The sequence below is a fragment of the Lemur catta genome, chromosome 11 (assembly GCF_020740605.2).
Source record: "Lemur catta isolate mLemCat1 chromosome 11, mLemCat1.pri, whole genome shotgun sequence".
Taxonomy (NCBI): Eukaryota; Metazoa; Chordata; class Mammalia; order Primates; family Lemuridae; genus Lemur; species Lemur catta.
This window is the reverse complement of record NC_059138.1, coordinates 86887319-86899689: the sequence shown is the minus strand read 5'-3', so window position 1 is coordinate 86899689 and position 12371 is coordinate 86887319. Positions and strand designations below refer to the sequence as shown.

General features: G+C 43.2%; 1 protein-coding gene across 1 annotated transcript; it reads left to right on the top strand.

Annotated features, from left to right (window-relative positions):
• The first annotated feature begins 113 nt into the window (after nucleotides 1-113).
• Nucleotides 114-2962, top strand: C11H7orf25 (chromosome 11 C7orf25 homolog). The gene is made up of 2 exons (XM_045564938.1): nucleotides 114-303; nucleotides 1324-2962. Exon 2 carries the CDS (start codon nucleotides 1345-1347, stop codon nucleotides 2608-2610), a length of 1266 nt encoding a protein of 421 aa, XP_045420894.1. The 5' UTR covers nucleotides 114-303; nucleotides 1324-1344; the 3' UTR covers nucleotides 2611-2962.
• Nucleotides 2963-12371: the final 9409 nt, after the last annotated feature.

Below are 12371 nucleotides of genomic sequence, written 5' to 3'. Positions count from 1 at the left end.
TGCGGCGAAGGCGGGAGAAGCCAAGTGCCCTCAACAAATATGGCCTCCGCGTTAGCGTCAACCCCGCTCGGGAGGCCGCGCTGCCGCCTGGGAATCGCGGCTTCGGCGTCACCCGGCCCGGAACCATGTGACGCAGTAGGCGCTCGGGGCGGCGTGGTCGCGCTGGCGGAGCGGCCTCGGCGCCTGAGTTGGCTGGGTGCTGCCCGAGTTGGCTGGGTGCTGCCCTGGCGACGTCTCCCGGCGGGTCTCGGCCTCTGTGTGCACGCGCCCGCTTGCTCGCGCTCGCGGTCCTGGGCACTGCCGGTGAGGAAGCGGGGAGCGAGGCGGGGAGGCAGGGAGCGGGGCGCCGCTCCTGAGGCCAGAGGGGCCGGGCCAGGCCGGCCTGGCGGGGAGGGTCGGCTGCGCGCTCTCTGCGCCGCGCCTCTGAGCCTTGGCGCTAGCAGTGGGGGTCTCTGACCCCGTCCCTGCCTGGCAGGGCCCAGCTGTACAGGCGAGGGGCAGGGCCCGAGGGGCCTCATGCCCACCAGGAAGGCCCCGCCGCCCTCTGGCCCGCCCATCTCGCCACCGGCGACCTGCGCTCTAGGGCTCCGCGCCGCCCGCCCCGCCGCCGCGGGGTGCACCCTTGGAGTTTAATCTTCGGATTTTCCCGTTGTAGTGGGAGGCTAGCTGATGGGCTCCTTTGGTCTTTTAAAATATGCTGGGTTGACGTCAAATTCAGAAATGAGGCAGTCTTGATTGCTTGGCGTTTAAGTATCCTGTGCCCCGGGGGAGATCGTGAGGCAGCCGGTTAAAGGAGACCAGCTCTGGAGGAGGCGAGGAAGGTTAGAGAAGCTGAGTACGGTCTGTTGAGGAGAGATTCTGTTGCTTTCGACAATTTGCTAACCAGCCAGTCTGTGTGGATATTTTTGTTTTAAGCATTTTATCTTGACTTTCCAAGCCTATTAAAATTTTTCTACAGTCAATCAGTGAGGCTGCTGAGAAACATAAGGGGATTCTTTATACAGCAGATTGCCAAATTCCTGCATTTTATCCTGACCTAGGACAGGCCATGTACCCCATGGCCATCAAGCTGAAGAAATGAAAGTCTAAAGTGTGTCAGAATCCAATATACCTGAGGAAGAGTTCAAAAGTATAGCTGCCATCCTTTCCTTAGCTATCAGGGGAGGGAGTCACTCCAAAATCAGACATACGGAAGCACAGGTTCATAGACTCAGCCTATGTGAGTTTTGTTGCTAGATTCAAGTTTTTAATCTGCAGTGAAGAATTGATTGTAATAATTTTGGAAGAGTGTCCAAATTTGCCTTGTTTCTTCTCTTTTCATAGGAAAGGAATAATGCTGTCAGCATGTCTGCACACTCCATGCTCTGTGAACGAATCGCCATAGCCAAGGAACTGATCAAGAGAGCAGAATCACTTTCTAGATCAAGAAAAGGTGGCATTGAAGGTGGTGCAAAGCTGTGCAGCAAATTGAAGGCAGAATTAAAATTCTTACAGAAAGTAGAAGCTGGGAAAGTAGCTATTAAAGAATCCCATTTACAGAGCACTAATCTAACACACCTGAGAGCCATTGTGGAATCAGCAGAAAACCTGGAAGAAGTTGTTAGTGTTCTTCATGTCTTTGGTTACACAGATACGTTGGGAGAAAAGCAGACTCTTGTGGTGGATGTGGTTGCAAATGGTGGTCATACTTGGGTGAAAGCCATTGGCCGAAAGGCTGAAGCTCTGCATAATATCTGGCTGGGCAGGGGCCAGTATGGTGACAAAAGCATCATTGAGCAGGCTGAAGACTTCCTCCAGGCCAGTCACCAGCAGCCAGTACAGTATAGCAACCCTCACATTATCTTTGCATTTTACAACAGTGTCTCCAGCCCCATGGCAGAGAAGCTGAAAGAAATGGGCATATCTGTCAGAGGAGACATAGTAGCAGTCAACTCTCTGTTAGATCACCCTGAGGAGCTCCAATTAAGTGAGAGTGAATCAGATGAAGAGGGCCCTGAACTTTTGCAGGTGACCAGAGTAGACCGAGAAAATATACTGGCAAGTGTTGCGTTTCCAACAGAGATTAAGGTTGATGTGTGCCGAAGAGTAAATCTGGACATTACTACTTTAATCACATATGTATCTGCCCTCAGCTATGGAGGCTGCCACTTCGTTTTCAAAGAAAAAGTGCTCACAGAACAAGCAGAGCAAGAGAGAAAAGAGCAGGTTCTACCTCAGCTGGAGGCATTTATGAAGGACAAAGAGTTGTTTGCTTGTGAATCTGCTGTCAAAGATTTTCAGTCCATTCTAGATACCTTAGGAGGACCTGGGGAGAGAGAGAGAGCCACTACGCTAATTAAGCGAATTAATGTGGTTCCAGACCAGCCTTCTGAGCGTGCCTTGAGACTAGTGGCCAGTTCGAAAATTAATAGCCGCTCATTAACGATTTTTGGGACAGGAGACACCCTAAAAGCCATCACAATGACTGCCAATAGTGGTTTTGTCAGAGCTGCAAACAACCAGGGTGTTAAATTTAGTGTGTTTATACATCAGCCCAGAGCACTTACTGAGAGTAAAGAGGCCCTAGCCACTCCCTTACCAAAAGAACACACAGCTGGCAGTGAACACTAATGATATCCTTTAAATATTTTCATGGAAATAAGTTATTTATACCAAAGGCTGGGTCCTCCCATCTAAACTGGTGAAAAAGAAGGTCTATAGTAAAAACAGTACTTAGAACTCTTAAACCAGTAGTTTATTTTGTGTCTCATCTATATTTAAAGTGTGTAACTGCCAAAAGTAGAAAAAGCACAAGAGATAACCTTATTTATCAAACTGTGTGTTAGAGCAATTAAAAACAGAAATACATCTATGTAAGGCCTTCAGCTATGTTGTAATACTTTTGTTTGATTCTGTAGGGCTACAGCACCCCTACTGGAATATGGCTACACTGCATCTTGCATTAAATATCTGGAGAAAACTCTGAAGCCTGTTTTTCCTTGTATTGCTTTATGTGGTTTAGGATGGGAGGTAATAGTTTATACCTAATTTTAGATTCTCAAGTTAACAGCCATTTAGGAAAAGAAACTTAACTTGATTGAAACACGTCAGGTGCAGTCTGGTAGGTATGTTTACGAAGAGTACCTAATACTGAAGAAATGAAAATAAAGTGAATTCTGATGATGTGAGTGCCATGAATCTATTCATGTACCCTTGTGAAAAGCCAGCAAACTTGGTGCTATAAGATAAACCTAGGACCCTTAGGCTGGTCCAAGTGCAGTGGTGTTTACAACTAATTGATCACAACCAGTTACAGATTCTTTCGTTCCTTCACTCCCGCTGCTTCACTTGACTGGCCTAAAAAATAATAAAATTTTAAAAAAGATAAACCTAGAACACATAAAGTAAAATACTAATTTGAATGAATTGAAAACAAATTATATAAAACATTTAAGAAGAATTTATGTTTCTTTTAAGTACAAACAGTCCCCATAATGCAGGTATTTGACTAATGTCTTTCCTGTTCCATTTGCAAGTGGCAAGTGACAACTGTTACCTCTATCCTGGTGATGGGAGATTCCATTGCCAGTTACATGACACAAGTTATAATTAGAAATACAGTTCTATGGCCACATTGTGGAATATGCTTTATCAGTTTTCAATAAAGCAAAACAAATTAGCTAAGTAGATATTATTCACATTTTAAAAATTGGGAGTTCATGTGTTTGAGCTTAAGTATTAGCTTATGCCAAGTGTAGGAGCCAGTATTAGAATTGATTTTGTGTAGTCACAGCCTGATCTACTGTGCCAACTTTCCTATTTTGTGAGAAGAGAATGTCAATTTCCAGTCACAATATTTTGTGACTAGGTAGAATTTGCTTACTGGGTCCACGAACACCAAAATGAATGCAAAATTCAGTGTTTGGGGGAGCTTTTCTCGGGAGAGGTTCTATTACCAAGTCCACACGTTTCCTAGGGGAAAGGCTGTGATTGGGCTTCCAGTTTAGTTTAGGGAGGTATATTGTCTGGGGTTAGAATTAGGCATTTTGAGTTCCTATTAAGGTGCTCTAGTAGTTGCTACTAGTAAATACTAAGCATTATAAATATAGTTTGGTATGAAAAGGTAAATAATTGCTCTTTGCTCTAAGGAATTCTTAGTCTGAAGTGGAGGTAAACAACTGAAGTGCAATTAATGTACTAAAATCTCTTACGTTATGTTTAAAGTACTATGTGGACAGTAAGGGGGTACTTCTTGCTATCGGGCCATGAAGAGAGAGTCTGGTGACATTTGAGGGTTTGAGGGGTGAGATTTTTCCCAGGTGTGTACGTGAGAAAGGGTACTCAAAAGTACAGGGAGTGGGGATTGGAAAAATACAGATGTGTGAATGGGGAGGCCTGTTCAGGGAACAGGTTCAAGTGGGCAGTTTATAAAACAAGATGGAGCTAGAAAAGTAGTCAAAGTTCTCTAAAGAGTTTGACATTAGAGAGCCATTGGTGGTTTTAAAGAAAGGGGTGGCTCATGATCAGGTCTCTTAGGAAAACAGCAAAAACCTGTAGTGTGGAGAAAGTTGAAGGAAAAGATGGACTATAATGGCCTTGGCTAGAGCAGGAATAGGGGACTGTAGAGTCATGGCTGTATGCCAAATTTGGCTGAGGTAGAATTGATACTAATGCGCTCATTTAATAAACATTCATTGAGTACCTGCCATGTGCCAGACGTAGTAGGAAGAGCTGGACATATAAAAGACGTACTTTCAAGGAGTAGCAGGAAGAAGGTAGATTTCTGTTCCTGCTCACTGTGAATCAATCAATACCTAAGAAATTGGAGTCTTTGCCAACTAGAAAGTGGACAGGTCACAGCACTCTGAGGAAACTGCTTTCTGAAGTGGCTGCAGCCCCACTAAAGACCATTATTTTTTTCTAGCCATTCAGTGATTATGATTTTTAACAATATAACAAATAATGCAAGCAATAGGTAGTGGGGCACTGGATTTTGGAATGTAAGAAATAGTACCTTCTTTAGAAACCACACACGCACACACACGACCTACACCCTACCCCAAAGGCCTATTCCAGCTGACCAAAACATTCAACTCATAAAGGTAAAAAATGAAGGAATAAAAAAATGAGGAAAATGATAACAGGAATGGCTGGTTAATTACTAGTTAAAAACTGTCAAGTCAAAGGAATCATATAAAGCAAAGCAAAAATCTAAAAATCATGAAGAGTGAAGATACGTAAAAAAACTCTCATTATGCCTGGGAATTGGAAGTGGTTAGAGAAAGTAAAAGCATATTAAAAGTTTTCATCTTATTTAGAAGGGTATCGACAGACACTTTGCAAGGTTGCCATTGAAAAATAAAGGTATCTAATTTTGGGTATCAAACAAAATGTAACTGATAGTATAAATTAAACCAAGCATACTAAATTCCAAATAAGGGGTGAGAATGGAGAATAAACGTAGTCCACGTAGATAAAAACAAGTCAAAAGAATTCTCAAGGAAGCATAAAAACCAGAAAGGCCAAAATAAGAGCAAGCTGCAAGCCCAAGAAGGATATAAAACAGCTTTGGAGAAGAGTATTTTTAGGGAAATATATGATATATACTATTTTGATAAATTTGGAAATCTCTTTAAAACATGATTTTCTTAGGAAACATGAGTTAGAATTGAAATGGAAAACCTAAATAAGCAATAATCATTGAAAAAATTGTTAAAGTAGTTACATAATTTCCTACAAAAAATGTAGGTCCAGTTAACTTTATTAGCTTTTTCTTTTCAATATCAAATAATTCCCTTGCTCTAAAAAGGATTATGGAGCATAACACCATAAGTGAGGTTGAAATATTTAACATGGTAAGATGTGGTGTTCTGTTTACTCCCCCTCGCCTGCCCCAAGATGAGGACTTTGGCTGCTTCTATTTGAAAACCAGGGCCTGGGTGAAGGCCCGTGGGATGTTTCTTAATTTGTGTAATAGCAGGCTGCTTGTCTCGGGTCATTGCTGTATTGGAAATGTTTTCACATTGATTTTACAGAATATGAACACGACTCTGATCTAAAACCTGACAAGATAGCATAAGAAAGAAGCTGCAGCAAAATTTCAGTTTAAAAAGATACATGCAAACATCCCAGTTAAAATGGTATCATGGATAAAGTGGATTCCAGCCAAAGAACACCTCACCCTTTGGGAATCTTGTTCCCCCCAAGAGGAAAAAGGGCAGGGACAAGTCCTCAACTTTAATAGTAGGGACTTGGGGGTTGACCTCCATGCTGGGGTAGACTCAGAGGCAGGAAGCTTACTTGAGGGAAAGAGGTAACCCTGAGACCCCTGCATGAAGCCAGAACCTTTGAAAGTCTGCAGCCCCCATGAAAGAGAATCTTAGAAACTTTGCCCAGGGACACAGCAAGGAAGTTTAACTCTAGTGGGTCTGCGTGGGAAGAAGAGAAGTCAGAAAGAAATGAAATTCCAGTCTGTGCTCTACATAGAGTCCAGATCTTCATAGCATCATGGGAGAGACCCAGAGATGTGAAATTACCATAAAAATTGGCCCAAGGCAAGTGCTATCCCTCAACACCTGACAGAAACATACATGACTTCATTCTGGATGTGTGGATGCTTCAGTCTCCCCAGCCTCACAGACGCCAGTAGAAAACTAAGCTTTGATTGGATGAGTTTACAGTGAGAAATTGTAAAAACACAGGAAGAAAACTTCCACCACAGCGAGTCAGCAACACAGAAGGAGGAGCATCAGTTCTTTAAGAACTTAAGATAATAACAAAATATATAAAATCTATAGAGAGAATATATAATATTATGGAATGTATAAATATATAAAATATATATAATAGCAAAATATAAAGTAAGTTTGGGGTCTTTGAAGTTTTCCCCATCTGTTTCAGAAAAACAAACAAACAATAAAAGTAATTAAAAGTGGCAGATGGAGGCTGAAATACCACCTGCAGCAAGACATCGCACACAGCTAAGTTGGAGGATGTGGTTTATCACTCGCAGCAATTATGCTTCCTAATACTGAAGCCCAGAGGTAGACAGACATTACCCACCCTGTTGCAGGTAGTTCTGGGGCACATGACTGGGAGAGCTTGTCCCAAAAGAGCTGCAGAGAACATCTCACCCTTTGGGAAGCTTGTCCCCAAGAGGAAAGAGGGCAGAGATGAACCAGGCATCCCAGGCATTCTCTCAAATTTGCAATCAAATTTCTCTATATTCCCAGAAGGAGATAAGGGCCCGGAGTACACTGGGAGATACAATCCCCAGCCCTCCACCATCCTGCAAATGAGAATAGAAAAAAGGCATTTCTCTCTCTCTCTTTTTTTTTTTTTTTGAGACAGAGTCTCACTTTGTTGCCCAGGCTAGGATGAGTGCCGTGGCATCAGCCTAGCTCACAGCAACCTCAAACTCCTGGGCTTAAGCGATCCTCCTGCCTCAGCCTCCCGAGTACCTGGGACTACAGGCATGCACCACCATGCCCGGCTAATTTTTTCTATATATATTTTTAGTTGTCCAGATAATTTTTATTTCTATTTTTAGTAGAGACGGGGTCTCACTCAGGCTAGTCTTGAACTCCTGACCTCGAGCGATCCACCTGCCTTGGCCTCCCAGAGGGCTAGGATTACAGGCGTGAGCCACCGCGCCCGGCCATTTCTCTCTTGATATCAATAAAAAAATGGTTAAAGGAGCTAAAAGAAGATATTGAAACCATAAGGAAAGAATACAAGTAGATAAAACATCTGGAAATACAACTCTTACTAAAATTAAAATTTCAAAAATAAACTTTAAAATAGTAGATTAGATGAAACTAAAGAAAAAAATCTGAAATAAAATATAGATCTAAATAAATTTTCCAGAATTCTGCAAAGAAATAAAACAATGGAAATGTCAACCTAAAATAACCAAAAGGGTCAGAATCTAATTTAAAGAGTTTATTTTAAAAAAAGAGATAGAAAAAGAGAAAGTGTTTATTCAAGCACAAACTATGAGGATGGACCAACCAGAAACACCAACTCCAAAGGAATGAAGTCAGCATGTGGAAGTAGGGAAGTTGAGATTTCATCTATATAGGCAGAGACAGAAGAACTTTCAGCAGGATTACAACATTATTCATACAAGGTTGGTGCATACTTATAGCAATTTGGTTATAGGCAGTGTTTCTTTGGGGTAGAGTCTATTTAATATCTTTTTACAGAGGGTGTAATAATCATGTGTTTTCTGTCATCTGGTCTAACCCAAGCAGGACAACAAAGGGTAAGTTAGTCTATAACAAGGGTCATTAACTAAGAAGGCAGGAGGTTTTTGTCCCTGACATCATTTAATTCTCTCTAGTCATTGTACAAAACAAGAAAAGTAAGAATGTGAGTTAATCTATAATCGGAGAAACAGAAGTAGTAACCATATATGACTCAGATCACAGTCACATCTCTCTCAAGGCTGCAAGTGTTATTTTTGGGTCCCAATAGCTTTTACATTTTCTTTATTTTCACAGAAAATATAAAAGAGAAGTTGAGACATAGAGAGAAAATAAGACGGTCCCACAAACGTTTTGGCAGACAATATGGACTGACAGCCCAGAGCCCTGTCCCTGACCTCCCTTTCTTTGTCTGCTTGTGCCACGGAGGCTGAAAACACTAAATCCTCACTCTCCTAGGCTTGTATGTAGCCAAAGGTGGCCAGAAGCCGTGCCTCTGAGCCACGAGCGGAAGTGCATTAGTGCTGCCTCTTTCTCCTCCGTAGGCCTGATTTGAATTTGATGCTTGAGGATGTTTGTGGATGTGCGGACATCGAAGCATCGAAGTGCTAAGTGCCTATTTTACTCTTCAAAGGCTGGCTTGTTTGAACCCATCCTTCTTGAGAAGGCTTTCCAGATACTCAAAGGAGTTGAGTGTTATTGTCTAAGTCTCTGGTTACTGCAGCTGTATCAGCACTGGGAGTGTCCCAAACCCAGCAATGCTGTGACTCTTGCAGATTCCTGGTGGTACCACGTTGGTGAGCTTGGGCAAGATACAAGAGAATTCCCTGAATTATCAGGCAAAGTCTCCCACTCGCCTCCCTCACTCTCTGTGCTGGGCTGCTGGAGTTGGGGGAAAGGTGACGTGGGCACTCCATCATGGCCACCAGCACCAGGTCACACCTGAAATCTCATCCAAAGCCAGTGGTGACAGTTGCCTGGCTACCTCTGATGTTTTTTCAAAGGCCAAGGGCTCTTTAGTCAGCAGGTGGTGAATCCTGCCAGGACTGGGTCCTTCCCTTCAGGGCAGCATGTTTCCTTCTGGCCCAGGGTGGGTCCAGGAACTGAGGCCTCAGGAGTCTGCTTGGAACTTTATTTTACTGTGGCTGAGCTGGTACCCAAGTTGCAAAACAAAGTCCTCTGGGCTCTGCCCTTTCCTTTCCTCAAGTGGAAGAAGACTCTCCCTGAGCCACACTGCCGGTGGTTGAGGAGGGAGTGACACAGGCACTGGCGTGGCCGCAGGTGCTGGGTCTCACTAGATCATGGGCACCCCGAGTCCACTGGCTCTGAGCCAGCACAGCCACAGGAATTGCCCGGGGACTGCAGCCCTTCTGGCCCAACTGCCTTAGGAATGTAGTCCAGGCCCCAGGCTGCTTTTCTTCTGCCGGTGGGGGGTGCCTAGCGGGAACTTCAGGGCAGAGGATTTCCCTCTGGCCAGGCTGGTCAAAATGCTCCCTCCACCGGCACCAGCAGAATTCTGCCCTGATTTGAATGTGGTCAGCGGCTGCCGTTGCTACCACGTTACGGTGATGAGAAAAAGACCAAGAACATCACATAGACTTTATGCTGACATGTGTTTCCCTCAAGACTTTTTGCTATGTGAAAAAATCAAACCCAATTTATGTAAGCCACTGTAGCTGGCTTTGCCATTACATGTAATTGAAAATATTTCTAACTGACATTAAGGTTTATTTGTTCCAAAAAAAGACAATAGACATAATGGGAGAGAGGAAATAAATACATTTTTCAAACATACAGAAAAACATTAGAATAGAATATGAGCACTCGTGTACCCATCACTTAAGGTTTATGTAATTAGTTTTAATCTTTGAGGGCCCCATTTCAACTTACGTTGGACCATATTAACTATTTTAACTGGAGATTCATGGGTTTCATTTTATCAAGCCAATTTGTAAATGTCAAAGACTTGCTTTAATTTTAATTTATTATCTATTATGTCAAAGCACCTATGCCCAAAATATAAAATTTTACAGCAATGGGTGTATGACTATGGGAAATTTAGGCAAGGCTATGGTTTAAAGTGAGACATGCTCATTTTTAAAATTTTATATTCAATCACCTTCTCAGGATTATAGGAACAGAGTGTTTAAATTTAATGGGATGCCCAGGTATAATTATAATTTGAGCCCTAATATTAAATTCATGAATTTTTGTCAATTAGTGCATTTTAACAAATTGTAAATTTAAATTAGGACCTATGATGTAGAAGCACAAAAGCTAATCAGTGCCCTTTTTCATCTTTTTGTTATATGAACTCTTTAGTATATGAATTAGTATATGAATTTTGAATTTCTAACTATCAAATATGGAAAATGTGTTATATATACCATTTATCTATTTATTATATATTTATATTAAAATATTATAAATAAAATTTCTTTACTTTTTATTTTTTCCTGTGTCTAAGGGTTTGGTCACAAATCAGTAAGTGATTCAGGGCTAGCATTATGTTCGCTAGACCTGGTGTTTGCTCGGTACTTGGAGTTCCTTTTTTTTTCTTGGACTTGTAGTCACCTAAAGCGGTAGTCTCTTCTCTGTCTTCTTTCTTTCTTTTTTGTTTTAGGCTTTTGGTCCCCTGAAGAAAATGTTCTTAGTTTCTGTCTCTGGTTGGTAAGCGGGGAAGAGGGAGGAGAGAAGGACCCAGGGTCCCTAGGCGCTGGGCTGTCTCGAGAAAGGTTCAGTCTATGGTAAGATAATCAGTCCCTGTTTTCCCTTTTTTTCTTCTTTTGAGTAAAATCTTTAGAATGGCTAATTTTTTATTTTTTTACACTCTCCCCGCCTGTTGCTAAAGAGCTGGGTGCCCCGTCACCTGCCAGTGGGAGGCAGAGCTGGCTCTGGCCCGACACAGGCCTTCCCGGTTCACAGCAGGCGGTCCGGATCCCTAGCGAGGCCCCGGGTCGCCAGAACAGCACACCCGGCTCCAGGGCAGCACGTCCTCCAACAGTGGCCCGGGGCTTAGGGTCTCCACGAACCTGCCCTGCAGCTGCGGGGGAGCTCGGCAGCTCCAAGAGCCACCGTCAGCCACCGCAGTTAAAGGGGAATCTCCAAGGCAACGCCTGACAGCAGCAGTACTCAGTGGCGCAGAGCCGTGGGATCCAGCGCCAGCCGGTCCTAGGGCCATCTGATACAGAAAGTTAGCGAGCCATTCGCAGTGGACAAACATTGGAATTGTGTCCAAGCTGCCACTGCAATCCTGCCGAGTAGGCCAATTGTTTTGAATAAAGCTATCAGTGTCGCTGCTAACACTATCTTCCCAGCAGCTGAGAGGCCCGGACAAAAGGGCACCCCCGTGGGATCCACCTGCACGGGTCCCTTTGGGGTGGCCTCACCTGCAGGAGTCAGGTTTCCAGCACTGCTTCAATGACACAACCAGAGTGTGAAAATTTAAGTTTTTAATACTTACAGACCCTGGAGGGCACAAGGCATGGCCAGAGGCCACACATGCAAAGGTCAGGGGCACAAACAGAGAGAGAAGGGAGCCGGGGGCGACACCTTTATTGGGTTCGTGGCGTTATCCAAACAGGTTTGCTGTGGGGAGCTTTACTTGGTGGGTTTATCCAAACAGGTTTGCTGTGGGGAGCTTTAATTGGTGGGTTTAAAGCAAGCGGGCGCTAGTTCTAGGAGGTCACCTGTGACTGAGAAGTGGTCACTTTAAGGTTGCAGGCAAATGTGTGAATGGCCAGTTTAAAGGGAGCAGCCAAGAGTGGGAAGCCCAGGCTGCTGGCAGGAAAGATGCCTGGGCTGCAGCCTTGCAGAGGGGTGTGGTACTGAAACGGTGTCAAGGGCGGCTGAGCCCTGCCCCTGGTATGGAAAAGTTAAATTTATATTTAAAAATGGATGTCAAGGCAACATAAAGTTATATGTACTCACTACATGTTTATACTCAGTTCTGGCAAATTTAAAGCATTTTTTTTTTAAAAGAGTTACAAGAAACTTTTACCATGTATTCTGTTTTCGTAGCTTTTTTGTTAGTTCTGTTTTTGTTTTCAATAATTGGAAATGTTTGAATTTTTGTCCCAGTGATTATCTTTTTATAATACTCATTGTTTCCTATTTCCCTTAGAAAAATATTAACTGGATTCCTACTGTAAGCAATAATATAATTAGTTTTGTAAATTCGTCTTCCTT